Below are 20,858 nucleotides of genomic sequence, written 5' to 3' on the forward strand. Positions count from 1 at the left end.
GATGCGACTAACCCAACTGCCAGTCCCCCAAAGCACTTTCCCCCCCCCCCCAACTGAGGACTTCTAACTTCTTCCAAGAATTCTCTGAGGCCTCTACTTTAGCATCAGCCACAGGTAGCCCTGGGAATATCTGGGCAGTTTGTTCCAGTAGTTGGGCTAATGGTATTCGGAGGAGCCCTCGGTCAGGAAAGGGCGCCTGTCATTTCATCCTCAGGGCCCAGGACCCTCTCTTCACTGCCATCACTCACCATTCCACCATGTGAGGCAACTTCTCTTTGATGGTCCGGTGTGGGTCGATCTCAATTGGGTAATAGTGGTGAAGGAGTGCCGTGAGCTGTGACATCCAAAGGGGGAGAAAAGTCAGTTGTCCACATTAAGTCTTCCGCAACAAAGTCCCACGGCTCAGCGTGAGAAAAAACCACCTAGATGATGCAACGTCACGTCAGAGAGTAAGCGCCCTTCAAGTTTAGATCTGGTGATGTATCACTTACAAGACTCAAGTTTTTCCTCTTATCACCTTCCAGCCTAATTGTTAACATGCTCACATTTACCGACTTAATAAAAGCCCTGGATGTGCAGAGCTGCCTTTGTACTCGCCCTAACAGAGTGAGGCCCAAGAGTCAGAGCTACAAGGAGCTTCCACTCTCAGATAGGAGAGTCACTAGGACAGTTGTAGCAGCACACTTTCTCAGGGGGTAGGCAAGATGATTTTAGGGGATATAAGAATAAACACTTCTAGGGCGGTCAAGTGGCATAGTGGTTAAGGCACTGGATTCCCACATGGCCAAACGCAGTTGGAGTCCTGAACCTGCTGGCTTAAAATTTACACCAGGTGTATGTGTGTGTGTGCACCCAGAATTCTGGGAGAAGAAAAGACTGTAGTGTGGCCATCCCTCAGCGGGTGATTTCTCACTTTCCCTCTCACTGTCTCTCTTTCCAGTAAGCACATATGTCTTATGGCCAAAACCAAAAAGTAAAAAGATAAACTGAAGAAAGAATAAACACTCTTCATTTTAGTAGTTTGGGATTTTTTATTTTTTTATGCCAGTGGGTGCATTGCTTGCCAGAGAGAGACAAAGACAGAGCGAGGGAGAAGGGAAAAGTACCCCCAACGGTATATGGTCACATTGAAAACCCTTCTCCTCCAATTCTTCATCCTATTGGAATTTCGGGTGTACACACATGTGTGCAGCATCTTTTTCAAGCCTCCAAGGCCAGGATTCAAATTGCACAGTTGGCCTTCCATGTGAGATTGCCTTGCAGTGTTGCATTTTACCATCTGGCTCCTGGACTCACTTTTTTTTTTTTTTTTTGGAATTATTTTATTTAACTTTATTTATTTATTTACTTATTTTAATTTGACCAGAAAGAGATAAGAGATAAAGTGAGAAAGCAAGCCACCAAGTCCAGGACTCGAACTGCGATCGGCCATGTGGGAGTCCAGCACCCTTAACCATCAAACCACCTGCTGGCCCCCCCAACACATTCATTTTAACTTATGTTAGAGAAAGAAAACTAACAGGGACCAGCAGATGGAGTAATGGTTATGTTGCTGGACTTCCACATGGCTGACCACAGTTTGAGTCTTGAACCCGACGGCTTGAAACTCACGCTGGATGGGGACCAGCAGTTGGTATAATGGCTATGTTGCTGGACTCCCATGTAGTCAACTGCTGTTCAAGTCCTGTACCTGGTGGCTTAAAGTCATGCCAGGCACATGCATGTGCATGCCCAAGATCTCGAAAAGAGAAGGGATTGCAGCATGGCCATCCCCCCTGGGGGGTGATTTCTCGCTTTCTGTCTCTCTGTCTCTCTCAATCTTTCTGGCAAACGCACGTGCCCTATAGCAAAAAAAACTCTCAAAAAAAAAAAAAAAAAAAAGAAAGAAAGAAAAAGAAACTCACCCTGGTGCATGTGTGTGCAGGCCCAAAATCCTGAGAGAAGGGAGGAACAGGGATTGTGGTGTAGCCATAGCCCCGGGGAGTGATTTCTTACTTCCTGTCTCTCTGTCTCTCCAGTGAGCCCACACATCCTATAGCAAAAATCTCTCTCTAAAAAAGAAAACTAACGGGGACCAGCAAATGGTAAAATAGCTATGTTGCTGAACTCCCACGTAGTCAACCACAGTTCAAGTCCCAGACCCAGTGGCTTAAAAAAACTCATGCTGAGGGCATGTGTGTGCATGCCCAAAATCCTGAGAGAAGGGAGGAACAGGGATTGTGGTGTAGCCATAGCCCCGGGGAGGGTGTTCTTACTTCCTGTCTCTCTGTCTCTCCAGTGAGCCCACACATCCTATAGCAAAAATCTCTCTTAAAAAAAAATAAGAGGGGCTGGAAGGTGGCATGGTGATTAAGGGCGCTGGATTCCCACATGGCTGACTGTGGTTTGAGTTCTGGATCTGGCGACCTTCTCTGTCTCTCTCTCTCTCCTGTCTCTCTCTCTCTCACTCTGTCCTCTCTGGTTAAATTAAAATAAATAAGTAAAGTTAAATAAAATAGTTATTTTAAAAAAACACTAAAATATGAAATTCATGTTTTTACGGTTTTTTTTCTATTGTACGTTAATCACATTCAGGTTTTTTTTCTATTTTACAGAGAAAAAAAGTGTGCACTTACCAGAGGCGGAAAGACAGAAAATGAGAATCATCCCCCAGGGGGGATGGCCAAGCCACAATCCCTTCTCCACCATTCTCTTAGGATTTTGGGCAAGCATGCATGTGCTCCCAGCGTGAGTTTGTTTGATTTTTTTTTTTTTGGAGAGGTTTTTTGCTATAGGGCGCGTGCACTTGCCAGACAGACAGAGAGAGACATAGAGACAGAAAGCGAAAAATCACCCCCAGGGGGGATGGTCACGCCACAATCCCTTCTCCATTCTCCTCCCAGGATCCTGGGCACGCACGCACACGTGCCCGGCGTGAGTTTTAAGCCACCGGGTCCGGGACGCGAACTGCAGTCGACTACGTGGGAGTCCAGCGACATAGCCATTACGCTAACTGCTGGATCCCGATCCCAGCGTGAGTTTTAAGCCACCAGGCGCAGGACTTGAACCATAGTCAACTACATGGGAGTCCAGTGACATAACCATTATGCCATCTGCTGGTCCAACATTCAGGTTTTTTATTGTTTTTGTTTTTAGGTTTTAGTCATAGGGTGTGTGCAATTGCCAGATAGAGACAGTGAGAGGAAAATGAGAAAACAGCTCCCTGGGGAGATGGCCACACTGCAATCCTGTCTCCATTTTCCTCCTGGCATTTTGGGCGCACACACACACAAGTGTTCAGCATGATTTTTAAGCCTCTGGGCCCATGTCTCAAACCACAGTTGCCCATGTGGTGGGAATCCTCCACCTTAACCACCATGCCACTTGATGGCCCCAATTATGTTCAGATTTATTTTTTGGGGGGAGAGGTTTTTGCTATAGGGTGTGTGTGCTTGTCAAAAAGATAGGAGAAACAGGGAGACAGAAAGCGAGAAATCACCCCCCTGGAGGATGGCCATGCCACAATCCCCTCTTCTCTATTCTCCTCTCGGGATCTTGGGCACGCACATACACGTGCCTGGCTTGAGTTTAAGCCACCGGGCTCAGGACTCGAGCCGCAGTCGACTACATGGAAGTCCAGCAACATAGCCATTATGCCAACTGCTAGTCCCAGATATTTTTTTTGGAGAGATTTTCACTATAGGGCGCGTGCGCTCGCCAGACAGACAGAGACATAGAGACAGAAAGTGAGAAATCACCCCCCCCGGGGGGGATGGTCACGCCGCAATCCCTTCTACATTCTCCCCTTGGGATCTTGGGCACTCACACACACGCGCCTGGCGTGAGTTTTAAATCACTGGGTCTGGGATGCGAACCACGGTCGACTACGTGGGAGTCCAGCAACATAGCCATTACGCTAACTGCTGGTTCCCTCCCAGATTTTTTTTAAAAAGAGACTTTTGCTATAGGGAATGTGTGCTCGCTGGAGACAGAAAGACAGAAAGCAAGAAATCACCCCCCAGGCGAGATGGCCACACCACAGTCCCTTGTCCTCCATTCCCCTCTTGGGATTTTGGGCATGCACACACATATGCCTGGCATGAGTTTTAAGCTGCTGGGTCTGGGACTTGAACTGCGATTGGCCGCGCAGGAGTCTAGCAATGTAACCATTATGCCATCTGCTGATCCATTCATTCAGATTATTTGTTTAAGAATTTTTTTTTAACATTTATTTATTTAAGTTGACCAGAGAAGGACAGAGTGAGAAAGAGAGAGAAAGGGAAAGTGAGAAAGCAAGCTGCCAAGTCCAGGACTTTAACCGCGGTCGGCCATGTGGGAGTCTAGCGCCCCCAACCACCACACAACCTGCCTGCCCCCATTCATTCAAATTTTTAAAGCAGTCAATTTAGGGGCCAGCAGGTGGCATGGTGGTTGAGGACACTGAACTCCCACATGGCTGACTGCACTTCAGATCTTGGACTTGGTGGCTTGCTTTCTCACTTTCCCCCTCTCTCTGTCCCTCTCTAGTCAAATATAAATAAATAAATAAAGTTAAATAAATTTTTTTTTAAAAGCAGTCAATTTAAAGAGGATATTTTGTAATACACACGTATGGCAAAAAACAAAAGAATCTGAGCCAAACAGGGGAGCAACCCACCTCTTTCTGACACTCCTCACTGATGATCCTGCTGTTATCCAGAATATCTGGAAAAAACACAAAAGTCCTTTTACTTAGAAGCTGTCATCTCGTCAAGCGCACAAAGCAAGCTAGTATGTGACTTACTGTAAGAAGAAGGGCATCGCTTTCCATTATATGCAAACCTGCTCAAGGTCATGTCAAAGTCAGAAATCACCTACAAGGCAAAAGAGAGAGGATGCCTCAATAGGCACCTTTAGCACCACCCAGCCTCAGCCTGGGCGATGATTACGGGGGCCAGCCTGTAGGCAAAGCTTGGGGAACTTAGGGAGGAACAGAGAGGGACAGGGAATTAGTGGTCCTGGTTAGCACTTGGGTGGGCTGTGAGAAAAGCCCGGTCTGCTGGGGTCGGGGATGGGGGCTAAAGGCACAGGGTCCCTTTGACTCAGCAGCATCCATCTCTGCCATAGGGTCCTTCCCAAGGTGTCTCATCTTTATTTTTGTTTATTTATTTATTTTTTTAGTTTTTGTTGTCGTTATAGGACGTGTGTGCTACCAGAAAGAGAAAGAGAGAATGAGAGAGGAAAAGTGAGAAATCACTCCCCGGGGGCATGGCTACTCCACAGGCCCTTCTCCTTTCTGTTCTAGGAATTTGGGGCCTGAAGGCACACAACCCGAGCATGATTTTGCGGATACACTTGTCGGAGAGTGAGAGAGACAGTGAGGGGGGAAGTGAGAAATCATCCCCCCTAGGAGAGATGGATATCTGTAATCCCCTCTCCTTCATTCTCCTCCCAGGGTCTTGGGCATGTACATACACACTCCCAGCGTCATTTTCAAGACATGGGTCTGGGACTTGAACCTGGTCAGCCATGTGGGCGCCCAGCAACATAACCGTTATGCCATCTGCTGGCCCTCCAAGCTGGATTTTCAAGCTGCCCAGTACTAGGAGTCCAACCACTCAGTTGGCCATATGGGATCCAGCACCTTAACCTCCCAGTTCATTTATTTCTTCTATGAGAGAGACAACACTCCCCGACAGGGTCCCAGCCCTGGGATCCACCAGCAGCAGCAGCCAGCCCAGATCAGGCAGACATGCAAGTTCCCTGTACTCAGAACAGGGACCCGGAACCTTCCCATTGGGTCAGCCTAGCAGACCGACCCGTTGCACGCTGCACCAGTCTTTCCTGTGTCTCTACCCGATGGCCCATCTCCACATCAGCACCAGGGAGAGCCCACGGCCCGGGGCAGTGCGGAGGACGAGGTCCCAGGCCTGGTGGGGGATGCTTTCTGCCTCATTAGGGGAAGCAGCACGGCCTGAGGAATGTGAAATCTCGGTTTTAGGACAGGTGGGCTCTCCCTCGAGGTCAAACAGGTGACTCAGCCTGCGTGCCGTTTCTTGGGGCGATGGCTTGCAGGTGTGTCTGCCGCAAAGCAAAGCGGGAGGGTACACTGGGCGGGAAACCTCCCCGCCGCACCTGTCTCGACCCCGGTCCCGGCCCGTGTCCGCCCCACCTCGCCCAGGACGTACCTGTAACCGGTCCCCCCCGCCCCTGCGGAGGGCGCCCACCCTCTCCTGCACCCGCCCGGGCTGCCGCATCAGGACAGTGGCCTTCATCAGGATGCTCACCTGCCCCGAGACCCGAGAGAACTGCTGAGCCGGGGCTCGTCTGCACGCCCTGCGAGGCCGGGCAGGGGCGCGCGAAGACTGGCCGGGGTGGCGCGGCGCGGCCTGGGGGCATCGGAGCGCCCCTGGGGTCGGGGCCCGCCCCACGCCGGACGCTTCCTCCCGCCTCACCTCCTCCGCCATAGCGCTCACGTCGTAGTCGGCGGCGCCGGGGACAGGGACCGCCCCGCGGTCGCACTGCGCAGGCGTCGCCTTCTACCGGGGACGACCAAGGCGGGGCCGGAGCGAGGCTCCTGGCGGAGCTGGGAATCGGGTGGCCAAGAGGTGTTGGCGGCTTCGGGAGGCTGGCGCTGTGCGCTGGGTAGAGAAATGCGGGCAGGCTTTTATTGTGAGGAGGAGGGAGAGGGTCCCAAGCTGCTGGGGCTCCATCCTTCCTGGGGCCTTCAGTGGGCTCCTGGCACTCTTCTAAAGCAAAAGCCCTGGCCAGAGTGGCTTGAAGTTTGGGTGACAAACACTTTTCAGATGGAAGGGAACATGAAGGCGCTAGAAAGTGAATTCTGTTCAACAACCAAACTGAGCCCACTCCTCATCACTAAGGAAACAGGAACCAGCACGTCCAAGGGCCTGGAAGACCCTGAACAGCTGGGCTGGGTGACATTTAATCAGCTTCCTTCTCCCTGCTGCCTCATCTGCCTCAGATTTCCTTGAACTGCATGTCTGGGAGCTGAGTGTGTGGTCATGGAAGGTGGATGGATGCTCTAGGGATACAGACCTGGGTGACCCGAAGGGGGCAACGGGATCTGGAATCCATACAAACTCTCAGATGGTGTTGGCCCTCCAAGGCCAGGAGGGAGGTGTGGGGGGTGGGGGAGGAAAGGAGGAAGAGGGCTGGGACAGGAGGGAGTTCCAGAACCTGAGAGCACAATCCTGAGAGTGATCTCACTGCGGGCCCAGCATTCTGGAACTTGGGCTGCCCGATGGACCCTATATGAAAGATGTAGTAGGGAAAAGGAGCGACAGCTGGCTATAGGGCCCCCCCACAACCCTCCCCGACACCCTAGGAGAGCAGCCTCTCTCCGCTGGTCCCAGGGTGCCATGGAGATGGAGAGCACCGCGGCCTCCACACGGTTCCACCAGCCTCACATGGAGAGGAAGATGAGTGCCATGACCTGTGAGATCTTCAACGAGCTTAGGCTAGAGGGCAAGCTCTGCGACGTGGTCATCAAGGTCAATGGTTTTGAGTTCAATGCCCACAAGAACATCCTCTGTAGCTGCAGTTCCTACTTTAGGTATAAAAGGGTTGCCGAACTAGGCCAAAGGGGGAATTGGGCTCATTCTGAAACCTTTTGCTCCATTCTCTGTTTCCCACCCCACCGTAAGAGTAGGTGCACTGATGAAGCTCCGGGCTTCTGCAGCCCGACTCCTTTGTCTTCTGAAAAGGCACAGCTAGGACCAGAGACATTTTTCTCTGATTTTTCAACTGGATTTCAACCAACTCTTGGTGAGCTGGGTGCCTTCTTCCTTGATTCTCACACAAACCAACCTTTGGGAAGGTGGGACATCCCGACTGGATATCTTACTTAAACCCAGATGGCAAGGCTACTTCAGGCACCCGTTTGGTCCCTACCCCAGAAAAGACCATTTTAAACAGGGTGATACATTAATAAGGATTGAGGGAATGGAAAGGGGATGAGGGGAAATTACTCAAGAAATATGTGGGATTTCAAAAATGCGTGGAAATGCATATAAGAAAAAACTATGCATGGGTTTCAGAAACTTTTTAGAGGTGTTGGCGGCTTCGGGAGGCTGGCGCTGTGCGCTGGGTAGAGAAATGCGGGCAGGCTTTTATTGTGAGGAGGAGGGAGAGGGTCCCAAGCTGCTGGGGCTCCATCCTTCCTGGGGCCTTCAGTGGGCTCCTGGCACTCTTCTAAAGCAAAAGCCCTGGCCAGAGTGGCTTGAAGTTTGGGTGACAAACACTTTTCAGATGGAAGGGAACATGAAGGCGCTAGAAAGTGAATTCTGTTCAACAACCAAACTGAGCCCACTCCTCATCACTAAGGAAACAGGAACCAGCACGTCCAAGGGCCTGGAAGACCCTGAACAGCTGGGCTGGGTGACATTTAATCAGCTTCCTTCTCCCTGCTGCCTCATCTGCCTCAGATTTCCTTGAACTGCATGTCTGGGAGCTGAGTGTGTGGTCATGGAAGGTGGATGGATGCTCTAGGGATACAGACCTGGGTGACCCGAAGGGGGCAACGGGATCTGGAATCCATACAAACTCTCAGATGGTGTTGGCCCTCCAAGGCCAGGAGGGAGGTGTGGGGGGTGGGGGAGGAAAGGAGGAAGAGGGCTGGGACAGGAGGGAGTTCCAGAACCTGAGAGCACAATCCTGAGAGTGATCTCACTGCGGGCCCAGCATTCTGGAACTTGGGCTGCCCGATGGACCCTATATGAAAGATGTAGTAGGGAAAAGGAGCGACAGCTGGCTATAGGGCCCCCCCACAACCCTCCCCGACACCCTAGGAGAGCAGCCTCTCTCCGCTGGTCCCAGGGTGCCATGGAGATGGAGAGCACCGCGGCCTCCACACGGTTCCACCAGCCTCACATGGAGAGGAAGATGAGTGCCATGACCTGTGAGATCTTCAACGAGCTTAGGCTAGAGGGCAAGCTCTGCGACGTGGTCATCAAGGTCAATGGTTTTGAGTTCAATGCCCACAAGAACATCCTCTGTAGCTGCAGTTCCTACTTTAGGTATAAAAGGGTTGCCGAACTAGGCCAAAGGGGGAATTGGGCTCATTCTGAAACCTTTTGCTCCATTCTCTGTTTCCCACCCCACCGTAAGAGTAGGTGCACTGATGAAGCTCCGGGCTTCTGCAGCCCGACTCCTTTGTCTTCTGAAAAGGCACAGCTAGGACCAGAGACATTTTTCTCTGATTTTTCAACTGGATTTCAACCAACTCTTGGTGAGCTGGGTGCCTTCTTCCTTGATTCTCACACAAACCAACCTTTGGGAAGGTGGGACATCCCGACTGGATATCTTACTTAAACCCAGATGGCAAGGCTACTTCAGGCACCCGTTTGGTCCCTACCCCAGAAAAGACCATTTTAAACAGGGTGATACATTAATAAGGATTGAGGGAATGGAAAGGGGATGAGGGGAAATTACTCAAGAAATATGTGGGATTTCAAAAATGCGTGGAAATGCATATAAGAAAAAACTATGCATGGGTTTCAGAAACTTTTTTGTACCAAAATAAACTGCTGCTTTCTTTTTAAATTTCCAGAGACCACATCCACTTGCCAGAGAGAGACAAAGAGAGAGGGAGAAAGCACCCCATGACACATGGTCATGCCAAAATCCCTTCTCCATTTCTCCTTCCTTTTGGGATGGATTTTGGACACACACATGCATGGTTTTCAAACCACTTGGTCCTGGACTAGAACCACACAGGTGGCCATGTGGGATCCAGCTCCCTTCACCACCAGGCCATAGGCTGGGCCCTGAACTGGTATTTTAACTCCATTTTTCCCATGAAAATTTTTATTTTATTTATTTTGAGAGATATTTTTGTTATAGGGCATGTGCGCTCACTGGAGAGACAAAGAGAGACAGAAAGTCAGAAAGCGAGGAATCACCCCTGAGGGGATGGCCATGCCACAGTCCCATCTCCATTTTCCTCTCAGGATTTTGGACATGAATGTACACGTGCCCAGTGTGAGGTTTAAGCCACCAGGGTCTGGGACTCATACCGTGGGACTCCAGTGACATAAGCATTATGTCATCTACTGGTCCCTGTGAAAAATTTCAAATCTCCTCATCTTTATCAGAAGAAAAAGCAAGTTTTGGTCAAGAGCACTATAACCCGGGAAAGAGGGGTTATTTTGTTCATGAGCCGAAAATGTTAGAATGATTCATTCCAGCATAGATATGACACGTTGCTAAAAACTCATTCACCTGAAAAGAAAATTTATTCACCTGGACTCTGGAACAGGTGCACAAGGGACCAGATAATGGTATTTTAACCTTTGCAGACCCTACAGTCTTCTGCTGCAACCACTCGGACTGTGCCTTTATACTGCAAAAGCAGCCACAGACAATACCAAATGAATGTACTCCCATAAAGTTATTTATTTATTTAGATTTTTTGCTAGAGGGTGTATGTGCTCACTGGAGACACAGAGAAAGAGAAAGCAAGAACTCACCCCCCAGGAGGGATAGCCATGCTTCAATTCCTTCTCCTCCATTCTCCTCCTGGGATCCTAGACAATCACACACATCACTGACACCAAGGGTGATTTTAAAGCCACTGGGTCCAGGACTTGAACCACAGTTAGTCATGTGGAAGTCCAGCAACGTAACCACTATGCCATCTGCCACCCCCATGAAATTATTTAAGGACACCAAAATTTGAATTTATTATAATGTATTATAATTTTCATACATCACCAAATGTTCTTTTGATTTATTTCTCCCAAATCTTTTTTTTTTTTTTTTTTTGGAGAGGTTTTTGCTATAGGGTACGTGCACTTGCCAGAGAGACAGAGGGATATAGAGAAATAGAAAGCGAGAAATCAAATCTTCCCCCCGGGGAGAAGGCCATGCCACAATCCCTTCTTCTCCATTCTACTCTCGGGATCTTGGGCACACACGCATGCACACGCACCTGGCGTGAGTTTAAGCTACCGGGTCCGGGACTCGAACAGCGGTCAACTACATGGGAGTCCAGTGACATAACTATTACGCTAACTGCTGGTCCCTCTCCCAAATAATTTTAAAATGTAGAAAACATTCTTAACTTGTAGGCTGTACAAAAGCAAGAGGTGGGCTGACTTTGGGCTAAACTTGGGCCAAAGGCCATAGGTTTGCAGATGCCTGCTCTTGAGGAAGAATTTGATCACCAAAAGCCTCTTAGAAACAAGAAACAAAATCTATTAAAACGAAAACTCTGTCTTGATCAACAACACCCAGAAAAGTACCCAGCTGTGTGGAAGGAATCCATTAAATAGTTGTGAAATAATATTTCACAACTGTGTAATTTATTCATTGAGTAACTGTTTATTGAGTGTCTATTTTATGACAAGCACTATCCTAGGTACTGGAAAGAAAACAAGAAAGAGCTGGTTAAGATGGTTGGATCCCTGGACCAGCAGATGGCATAATGGCTGTGTTGTTGGTCTCCCATGTAGTCGACCACAGTTCTAGTCCCAGACCTGGTGGCTTAAACTCACACCGGGTGTGTGCATGTGCTTGCCCAAGATCCCAAGAGGAGAATGGAGGAGAAGGGATCACAACATGGCTATCCCCTCCGGGGGTGATTTCTCGCTTTCTGTCTCTATCCCTCTCTGTCTTTTTTGGTGAGCACATGTGCCCTATAGCAAAAACCTCTCCAAAACAAAGAGAAGACTCTTAGATCCCACATGGCCACTGCACAGTTTGAGTCCTGTACACGGTGGTGTGAAAAACATGCTGGCACATGTGGCTTGAACTAAGGAAGTAGCAATAAGAGATGAGAAGTGATCAGTTTCTAGATATGATTGAATGATACTTATTTAAGAAGTGTATTGCTCCAGTGTAACTTCCTTAAGCAAGGAGGAATTTGGAAATCAGTGAGTTGAGACAGAAGATACGTCTTACTCCCCAGTTCTAGATTTCCGTTTCTCCACCCACAAAATGGAACACAGACCTTTTCTAGTTTTCATGAGGATAGGTTAACAGTAACCAATATCCAAGTTCTGGAAAGTTTCTATCACTGTATAAAACACACATTTGTGGGGCCAGTGTAGCAGTTACGTTGCTGGACTTCCACATGGCCAACTGCAGTTCGAGTCCCACACTGTGGCTTGAAACTCACACCTGGTGCGTGTGTGTGCATGCCCAAGATCCCAGGAGGAGAATGAAGAAGGGATTGTGGTGTGGCCGTTCCCCCTGGGGGCTGATTTCTCACTTTCCCTCTCCTTGTCTCTGTCGTCTCTGTCTCTCTCTCTCTTGCCCCGGCAAGCATACCTGCCCTTAAGGCAAAAGTCTCTAAAACATAACACACACACATCTGCACCTTCCTCAGGCCCACTCATTTCCAGGGTTTTCCCTGTACACAAGTAGGAAAATTTCCAAACTTTCCTCAAGAAAAAAAAGTGGGGAGCATGGGAAACAGGAGAGAAAGAAATGTTTCAGTGGCTGCTCGTGTTCTGTTTTCCAGAGCCCTGTTTACAAGTGGCTGGAACAACACTGAAAAGAAGGTATACAACATTCCCGGCATTTCCCCCGACATGATGAAGCTGATTATTGAATATGCGTACACCCGGACCGTGCCTATCACACCCGACAACGTGGAGAAGCTGCTGGCTGCTGCAGACCAGTTTAACATCATGGGTATTGTCAGGGGCTGCTGTGAGTTCCTCAAGTCGGAGCTGTGTCTGGATAACTGTATTGGCATCTGCAAGTTCACGGACTACTACTATTGTCCTGAGCTGAGGCAGAAGGCCTACATGTTCATACTGCACAACTTCGAGGAGATGGTGAAAGTCTCAGCAGAGTTTTTAGAGCTCTCGGTCACTGAACTTAAGGATATCATCGAGAAAGATGAGCTCAACGTTAAACAGGAAGACGCTGTCTTTGAGGCCATTTTAAAGTGGATTTCTCATGACCCCCAAAATCGGAAGCAGCACATTTCCGTTTTGCTTCCTAAGGTCAAGTTTAGTGATTTTTTTTTTTTTTTTTGTGAATGTTTAATTGTTTGTTCTTTTTTTTTTTTTTTTTAAGAATTATTTATTATTGATTTTATTTTATTATTAGTTGTTTTAATTTGGCGAGAGAGAGAGGGAGAAAGTGAGAAAGCAAACTGCCAGGTCCAGGATTTAGATCCATGGTCCACCATGTGGGAGTTCAGGAGAAATCAAGCTGCTATGTCCAGAACTCTACTGTGGTGGGTCATGGGGCAGTCCAATGCCTTAACCACCACACCACCTGCTGGCCCCAAATAATTATTTTAAAATTTTGTTATCGATATATATATACATTTTGGAGGGCGTAGATCATCTTTTTTGAGAAATTTTTGCTAAAGGGTGCATGTACTTGCTGGAGAGAGACAAAGAGACAGAAAGCAAGAAATCACCCCCTAGGGGAGATAGCCATTCCACAATCCCTTCTCCTCCATTATCTCAGGATTTGGGGCATATACACACATGAACCTGGCATGAGTTTTAATCTGTTGGGTCCGGAACTCGAACCATGGTTGACTACATGGGAGTCCATGAAATAACCATTATACCATCTTCTGGTCCCTTGGAGAGATTTTTGCTATAGAGCACATGTGCTTGCCAGAGAGACAGAAAACGAGAAATCACCGTCCTAGGGGGGATGGCCATGCCACAATCTCTTCTCCTACACTCTCTTCTTGAGATTTTTGAGGATACACATACATGCACCCAGTGTGAGTTTCAAGCCTCCAGTTCTGGGACTTAAACCACTGTCGGCCATGTGGGAGTCCAGCAATGTAACCATTACGCCATCTGGTGGTCCCTATACTAATATTATTTTTAATTTGCTGTAGGACACATGCACTCACCAGAGAAAAGGAGCAATAGAAAAAGAAAGAAAGCTGCCAGGTCCAGGACTTGAACCACAGTCGGCCATGTGGGAGTCCAGTGCCTTAACCACGTTACCTGCTGGCCCCATATTTGCTCATTCTTGATTCATTTATTCCAGAGGGGTTGCTCTGAGAGCCATATTCAGATGTATGGCAGATTTCAGGGTTGTATTTGCATGTACTTAGGTAGAAGGCATCTCCTACTAGTTTCTGGAATTGTGCAATTTTCTTTTTCCTTGGCATTGCTAGTTCCTTCTATCCTAGTTAGTCTTTGATGACAAGTCTCCCAGGGAGTCAGGGAAGGAGAGGACTTTCAAAGAATTCTATTCTTCCCTTCGCCCTTTTCCCATTCTGTTTCTCCATACTCAAGGTAGAAGTTGGACCAGAAACCAGTTTATGAGTATCATATGCAACCATAGTCTGCTGGTGCTCACTAGTGTTACTTTACACATAGAGACAGAGGTATTTGGTTAATCATCATTGGAGCCTGTTCTGGTCTAATGGTACTGGTCAGTGACTAAGGAATGGGCCAGCTCTGTGGCCACTTGGGGTGCCTTCTCTCTAGCTCATCCTCAGCATCCACAGGTACCAGCTCCTAGAACACTTATTATTATTTTTTTAGGTTTTTGCCATAGAGCAGATAGAGATAGTAAGAGGGAAAGTGAGAAATCATCCCCTCCCTCCCCCAGGGAGATGGCTATGCCACAATCCCTTCTTCTCCACTCTCCTCCTGGGATTTGGGAATGCATACACACAGACCTGGCATGATTTTCATTTTTTTTTTTTTTTTTGTTAGAGGGAATGAGACAGAGGGAAAATGAGAAATCAACTCCCCAAGGGGGGATGGCCACACTGCAATTCCTTTTCCTCCATTCTCTTCTTGGGATCTTGGGCACACACGCACACGCGCCCAGAGTGAATTTCAAACCACTGGGTCTGGGACTCAGACCTTGGTTGGCCATGTATGAGTCCAGCAATGTAACTGCTGCACCATCTGCTGGCCTCTCCCGGCATGATTTCCAAGCCACAAGGTTCAGGACTCAAAACACAGTTGGCCATGTAGGAATCCAGCACTTTAACCACCATACCACCTGCTGACCCCCTAGAACAATTTTTTTTTTGAGAACTATTTTACTGGGCCAGCAAGTGGCGTGGTGGTTAAAGGCACTGGACTCCCACATGGCCGACCACAGTTCAAGTCTCGGACCTGGTGGCTTGCTTTCTCACTTCCTCTCTCTCTCTCTCTCTGATCAAACTAAAAAATAATAATGATAAAATAATAAATAAAGTTAAATAAAAATAATTCTTTAAAAAAAGAATTATTTTACTGAGCTTTATTTATATATTTTTAATTTTTTGAGAGATTTTTTGCTATAAGGCATGTGCGCTCACCAGACAGAGAGAGACAGAGAGATAGAAAGTGAGAAATCACCCCCCAGGGGGGATGGCCACACTGCAATCCCTTCTCCTCCATTTTCCTCTCAGGATCTTGGGCATGCACACACAAGTGCCTGGTGTGAATTTTAAGCCACCGGGTCTGGAACTTGAACCACGGTTGACTATGTGGGAGGCCAGCGACATAGCCATTATGCTAGCTGCTGGTCCCTATATTTTTAATTTTGACCAGAGAAGGACAAAGGGAAAGTGAGAAAGCAAGCTGCCAGGACTCGAACTGTGGTCAGCCATGTAGGAGTCCAGCACCCTTAACCACCACGCCATCTGCTGGCCCCCAAAACAAATATTTTTTTTAAATAATTATTTATTTAATTTTATTTATTCATTCATTTTTAATTAAAATTTTTTTAACTTTATTTTACTTATTTATTTTAATTTGACCAAAGACGGAGAGAAAGAGAGAGAAAGTAAGAAAGCAAGCCATCAGGTACAGGACTCAAACCGTAGTCAGTCATGTGGGAGTGTCCAGCACCTTAACCACCATGCCACCTGCTGGTTTTCCCCTCCTCCCCTCTCTGCCCAGGACAAATATTTAAACTTGGTTTCAAAAGCAACTAAGGCCTAGCATCTGTACCGTAGTGGTACTGTGGTAGGACTGTGAACATAGCACGACTGTGAACATAGCATGACCTCCCTCTCTCTCTCTCGTGCTATCACATAACACCATACTTTTTCAGCAATTCAAAGGCAGACTATAAAATAGGCTTAGGGTGTGGGATTTCCAGGTACCCTCACCTCATCTGAATGACTTTCTATATTCCCTTCTTAGGTTCGCCTGGCCTTAATGCACGCTGAGTACTTCATGAACAATGTTAAGATGAATGACTACGTCAAGGACAGCGAGGAATGCAAGCCAGTCATCATTAACGCCCTAAAGGCCATGTATGACCTAAACATGAATGGACCCTCTAATTCCGACTTCACCAACCCACTCACCAGGCCTCGGCTGCCCTACGCCATCCTGTTTGCAATTGGTGGCTGGAGTGGTGGGAGCCCCACCAATGCCATCGAGGCATATGACGCTCGGGCAGACAGATGGGTGAATGTTACTTGTGAGGAAGAGAGTCCCCGTGCCTACCACGGGGCAGCATATTTGAAAGGCTACGTTTATATCATTGGGGGGTTTGATAGTGTAGACTATTTCAATAGTGTTAAGCGTTTTGACCCAGTCAAGAAAACTTGGCACCAGGTGGCCCCAATGCACTCGAGACGCTGTTATGTCAGTGTGACAGTCCTCAGCAATTTCATTTATGCCATGGGAGGATTTGATGGCTATGTGCGTCTCAACACTGCTGAGCGCTATGAGCCAGAGACCAATCAATGGACACTCATTGCCCCCATGCATGAGCAGAGGAGCGATGCAAGCGCCACGACACTCTACGGAAAGGTAAAGGCTGGGAATGGCAGGGGAGGGTGGGGCGAAGAACGAGCTCAGAAACGAGGCTGTTCTTCCTCCTGGGGTGTGGATGGAAAATACAAAGTGGCAGCACTCACTTTGCAGTACTCATGTCTTTGTTGGGACAGCATGGAGTTTGCAGTAGCTGGACCCCACGTGGCCTACCCGGTGATTCGAGTCCCAGATCCAGCAACTTGCATGTGTGCGTTTGTGTCCAAAATCCCTACATAGTAGAGAAGGGGTTGCGGTATGGCCATCCTCCTAGGGAATGATTCCTCACTTTTCCTCTCTCTCTTGCTCTCTCTTCTCTTTCTGGCAAACTCAGGTAACCTATGGCAAAAAAAAACAAAACAAAACAACAAAAAACAAACAAAACCATGGAGCTGGCCCAGTAGCACAGGAAATACCACACAGAGAAAGCCCAGATAGCACATGGTAGACAGGATTTGAATCTCAGATCTGGTGGCTTGAAAAACATGCCAATTGCAGTCACACATACGCAGGATCCTGACAGGATGAACTGGAGGAAAAGGAATTGCAGCACAGCCAGACCCTGGTGGAGGTTATTCTCCCTCTATCATGCACATGCCCACACCCTCTGGCATAAACAATATTAGTAGGAGGTTTTTTTATTTTTTTCAATAAAGCAACACATGCACATGTGGAGAAAGTAAATTTGTATCCTACAGATTGTGTGTGTTCACCAGAGAAGAGACAGAGGGAGAGAGAGGGGTAAAGTGAAAAAATCACCCACGGGGGGTGGGGGTGGGGGTGGGGGAGGGATGGCTGTGTCACAATCCCTTCTTTCCATTCTTCTCTCAGGATTTTGGGCACACATGCACCTAGTGTTTTTTTCAATCCGCCAGGTCAAGGACTCAAACCGTACAGTTGGCCATGTAGGTTCCAGTGCCTTGCTACCTACTGGCCCCCAGGCTGGCCTTTAAAGTGTCTCCCCACGAGGGGCTGGCAGGTGGCATAGTGGTTAAGGGTGCTAGACTCCCACATGGCCAACCATGGTTCAAGTTCCAGACCTGGAGGCTTGCTTTCTCTCTCATTCTTGCTCTCACTCTGTCCTTCTCTGGTCAAATTAAAATAAATGAATAAAAATAAATCACTTTCTAAGAAAAAAAGTGTCTCCCCACTGTACTTTCTACTCATGACTTTTTTTTTTTTTTTTGCTATAGGGCACCTATGCTCACCAGAGATAGAGGGGGGCAAGTGAGAAATCACTTTCTGCAAGGATGGCCACACCGCAATCCCTTTTCATCTCTTGGGATTTTGGGCACACACACAAATGCATCTGGTATAATTTTCACACTGCTAGGTCTGGGACTCAAACCATGGAATCAGCCATGTGGAAACCAGCACCCGAGCCTCTACACCATCTGCCAGCTCTGAGAGGTAATAGTATCTTGGCTCTCTTCATGCAGGTCTACATATGTGGTGGGTTTAACGGAAACGAGTGCCTGTTTACAGCAGAAGTGTACAACACTGAGAGTAATCAGTGGACAGTCATAGCACCCATGAGAAGCAGGAGAAGTGGAATAGGTGTGATTGCTTACGGAGAACATGTATATGCGGTAAGTCTCTTGTACAACAGAAATGATACCCCGGACTTCCTACTGGCACACAGGTCTATGCTGCCACTGGGAAGCACTTGGGAAGCTTTTCTTCCTGGATATAATGAGAGGGGATTGGTATGAACTCACTGGTTCCCCCTAAAGAGGGATTCCTAATGAACACAAGCAATGGTTAGCTGTCGACTGGCTTTTATTATTTTTTTCAAAGTTTTAAAATTTTATTCACAAAAGCATGTGCATGAGACAGAAGTACCTCTGATAGGGTGTTGTCATGCCACCATCCCTTCTCCAGCCCTCCAGCTCATTAAGATGTTGAGCACACATGCATGCACCTAGTGTTTTCAGGCTGACTTGGCACTCTAAACCTGCAGTTGGCCGTGTGGCTTCCAACTGAACCACCAGGCTGGGCCAACCCTGTTTTTTTTGCCACCCACAGGTAGGCGGCTTTGATGGAGCTAACCGACTTAGGAGTGCAGAAGCCTACAGCCCAGTAGCTAATACTTGGCGCACGATCCCCACTATGTTCAATCCTCGTAGCAATTTTGGCATTGAGGTGGTGGACGACCTCTTATTTGTGGTGGGTGGCTTTAATGGCTTTACCACCACCTTTAACGTCGAGTGCTACGACGAGAAGACCGACGAGTGGTATGACGCTCATGACATGAGCATCTACCGCAGTGCCCTGAGCTGCTGTGTGGTACCAGGGCTGGCCAATGTTGGGGAATACGCAGCTCGGCGGGACAACTTCACAGGACTAGCGCTGCGGGACGAAGTAAAGTATTCTGCCTCGACAAGTACCCTACCTGTATGAGCCTCTTCATTTAGCTAATAAAAAGTCTAAGCAGTAAGAATTAATTCTTTTTTTAAATAAATGCAGTGTTTAAACTTGTAAGAGTACTGGAAAATGTTCAACTTAAGGGAGCCCAGGGTTGGATGAATAAGGGAGTAGGCGGAAGGAAGAAAGCAATTATATTCAACAGTACACAATTAAAGGGAAAAAAAAAACACAGAAGCCAGCTCTACAGAAATATGTTTATTCAAAACTTACAGTGAGACGATTAGTAGCTTTAACACAGGACAAGATAGCTTCAGGAACATAAAACAAACTTTTACAATGGAATGTCTCAAAGTGTTCTAAATACTCCCTCTCTCCTCTGACTGAAGGGAGAGTCAAAAGTATGCTTTCAGTAGAGTAGGAATCTGGATACTGTTAGCCCCAAAACCTCACTGTATCAATCAAACTAATGATTTATTTTACAAATAACTCGATGAACCCTAGCACATGGATGGTAAAGTGTTCAAATACCTAGCAAGCGCTACTTTTCACAAGTGACTGCGGCAGGAGGATTATGTTCACAAGTGCTCAACGTATGTGCTTCCGCGTAAGACAGTGGAGTAATGATCAGAGTAAGAGGAAAGCCCTAGGAAGGCGATCAACACGGAGCAGAAATCTGGGAACCGATTAAATTCCCTGAAGCAAAATGAGTACTATATTATGTCACTGTTACTATGTATTACATCACGCAACTATGAGCTGTTTCGTTTCTACTGACCAGGACATGTGTTATAATGTCAGCATCATAACAAAATAAAAGTGGACAATTCTCAAGAAAGCAACAAAATGTGCCAAAATGGTTGAAGGTTAAGGAGACTAAATGGTTTCTCAAATATTCTAGTTAAAGCACCCTATTTTTCAAGTGTAGGCAGAGTACTTGTTTCACAATACTGTATACGTTCTAAGACAAAATGAGGCCAATATACCCTTTTATTTAAGCTTAGTTTGAGGGCAGTATTTTTTTAGAAAGTCCCTTTAGTTATGTTTGATTAGGCCACATAACAAAAACACACAATTCGGTTCACCTGTCTTACAGTGTAGTGTTGATACTATCAATAGAATTATGAAGCAGAAAACAAAGTAGCTTAAACACACTGCATGCTATACAAGAGTTTTAAGGAGGGAAAAAAGTGTGCTGTAGAAGTGCCTTACTAGTAGCCCAAAGGATTTAAAAATGAAAGCACACAAATCTCCCATAAATACTGTCTGTCCATCTTCAGACTTCTGTATTTAAAAAGTCAATATTTAAGGGCCAGCAGATGGCATAGCGGTGAAGGTGCCAGGCTCCACATGGCCAACCATAGTTCGAGTCTTGGATGCAACGGCTTGAAAATCACTCTGGGTGCGTGTGCGTTCATACCCAAAATCCCAAGGAGAGTGAAGGAGAAGGGATTGTGGTGTGGTCACCCACCCTCAGGGGGTGATTTCTAACTTTCTGTTTCTCTATCTCTGTCTAGTGAGCACACGCACCCTATATCGGGGAGCAGGGTGTAGGACCCCTCTTATAAAGAAGTCAGCATTTAGGGACCAGCAGATGGCATGATAATTATGTCACTGGACTCCCATGTAGTCAACTGTGGTCCGAGTCCAGGACCTGATGGCTTAAACCTCATGCTGGGTTCATGTGAATGTGTGCCTAAGATCCCAACAGGAGAATGGAGGAAAAGGAACTGCAGTATGGTCATTTCCCTTGGGGATTATTTCTCACTTTCTGTCTCTGTCTCTCTAGTAAACACATGCACCCTATAGCAAAAATCTTTAAAA

The 20,858-nt window shown here is 47.4% G+C and overlaps 2 protein-coding genes across 5 annotated transcripts in view; one reads left to right on the forward strand and one right to left on the reverse strand.

The window, feature by feature from the left end:
* The window catches only part of NT5C3B (5'-nucleotidase, cytosolic IIIB), a 12,187-nt gene extending 5,687 nt beyond the window's left edge, over window positions 1–6,500 (reverse strand). Inside the window, exons 1-5 of one of the 3 annotated variants that reach the window (XM_014590706.2) lie at window positions 6,414–6,500; window positions 6,147–6,245; window positions 4,763–4,832; window positions 4,637–4,683; window positions 249–334 (exon numbers count right to left, since the gene is read on the reverse strand). In XM_014590706.2, coding sequence (XP_014446192.1) covers window positions 249–334; window positions 4,637–4,683; window positions 4,763–4,832; window positions 6,147–6,245; window positions 6,414–6,425 — 314 coding nt within the window. In that variant the 5' untranslated portion in view covers window positions 6,426–6,500. Of the gene's footprint in view, window positions 1–248; window positions 335–4,636; window positions 4,684–4,762; window positions 4,833–5,777; window positions 5,933–6,146; window positions 6,317–6,413 lie in introns of those variants that run through there. The other 2 variants (XM_006155993.3, XM_006155992.2) reach the window with 2 other exon arrangements.
* Window positions 6,501–7,205: 705 nt separating this feature from the next.
* Window positions 7,206–19,107, forward strand: KLHL10 (kelch like family member 10). Of its 2 annotated transcripts, none has more exons than XM_027774739.1 (5): window positions 7,206–7,531; window positions 12,440–12,929; window positions 16,053–16,670; window positions 18,110–18,259; window positions 18,696–19,107. In XM_027774739.1, the coding sequence occupies exons 1-5, from the start codon at window positions 7,338–7,340 to the stop codon at window positions 19,068–19,070; spliced, it is 1,827 nt and encodes a 608-aa protein (XP_027630540.1). In that variant the 5' UTR covers window positions 7,206–7,337; the 3' UTR covers window positions 19,071–19,107. The 2 variants fall into 2 exon arrangements, with proteins under 2 accessions (XP_027630540.1, XP_006156056.1); XM_006155994.2 differs by lacking the exon at window positions 7,206–7,531 and adding an exon at window positions 8,670–8,993.
* The last annotated feature ends 1,751 nt before the right edge of the window (window positions 19,108–20,858 follow it).

This window comes from Tupaia chinensis, unplaced genomic scaffold (assembly GCF_000334495.1).
Source record: "Tupaia chinensis unplaced genomic scaffold, TupChi_1.0 Scaffold000477_1, whole genome shotgun sequence".
NCBI lineage: Eukaryota > Metazoa > Chordata > Mammalia > Scandentia > Tupaiidae > Tupaia > Tupaia belangeri.

Excerpts from the sequence above, each read along its gene's own strand:
- KLHL10 (XM_027774739.1), top strand. The coding sequence starts at position 7,338 with ATGGAGATGGAGAGCACCGCGGCCTCCACACGGTTCCACCAGCCTCAC. Across the intron at positions 7,532-12,439 it reads AGCTGCAGTTCCTACTTTAG|AGCCCTGTTTACAAGTGGCT; the intron begins GTATAAAAGGGT and ends TCTGTTTTCCAG. Across the intron at positions 16,671-18,109 it reads CCACGACACTCTACGGAAAG|GTCTACATATGTGGTGGGTT; the intron begins GTAAAGGCTGGG and ends CTCTTCATGCAG.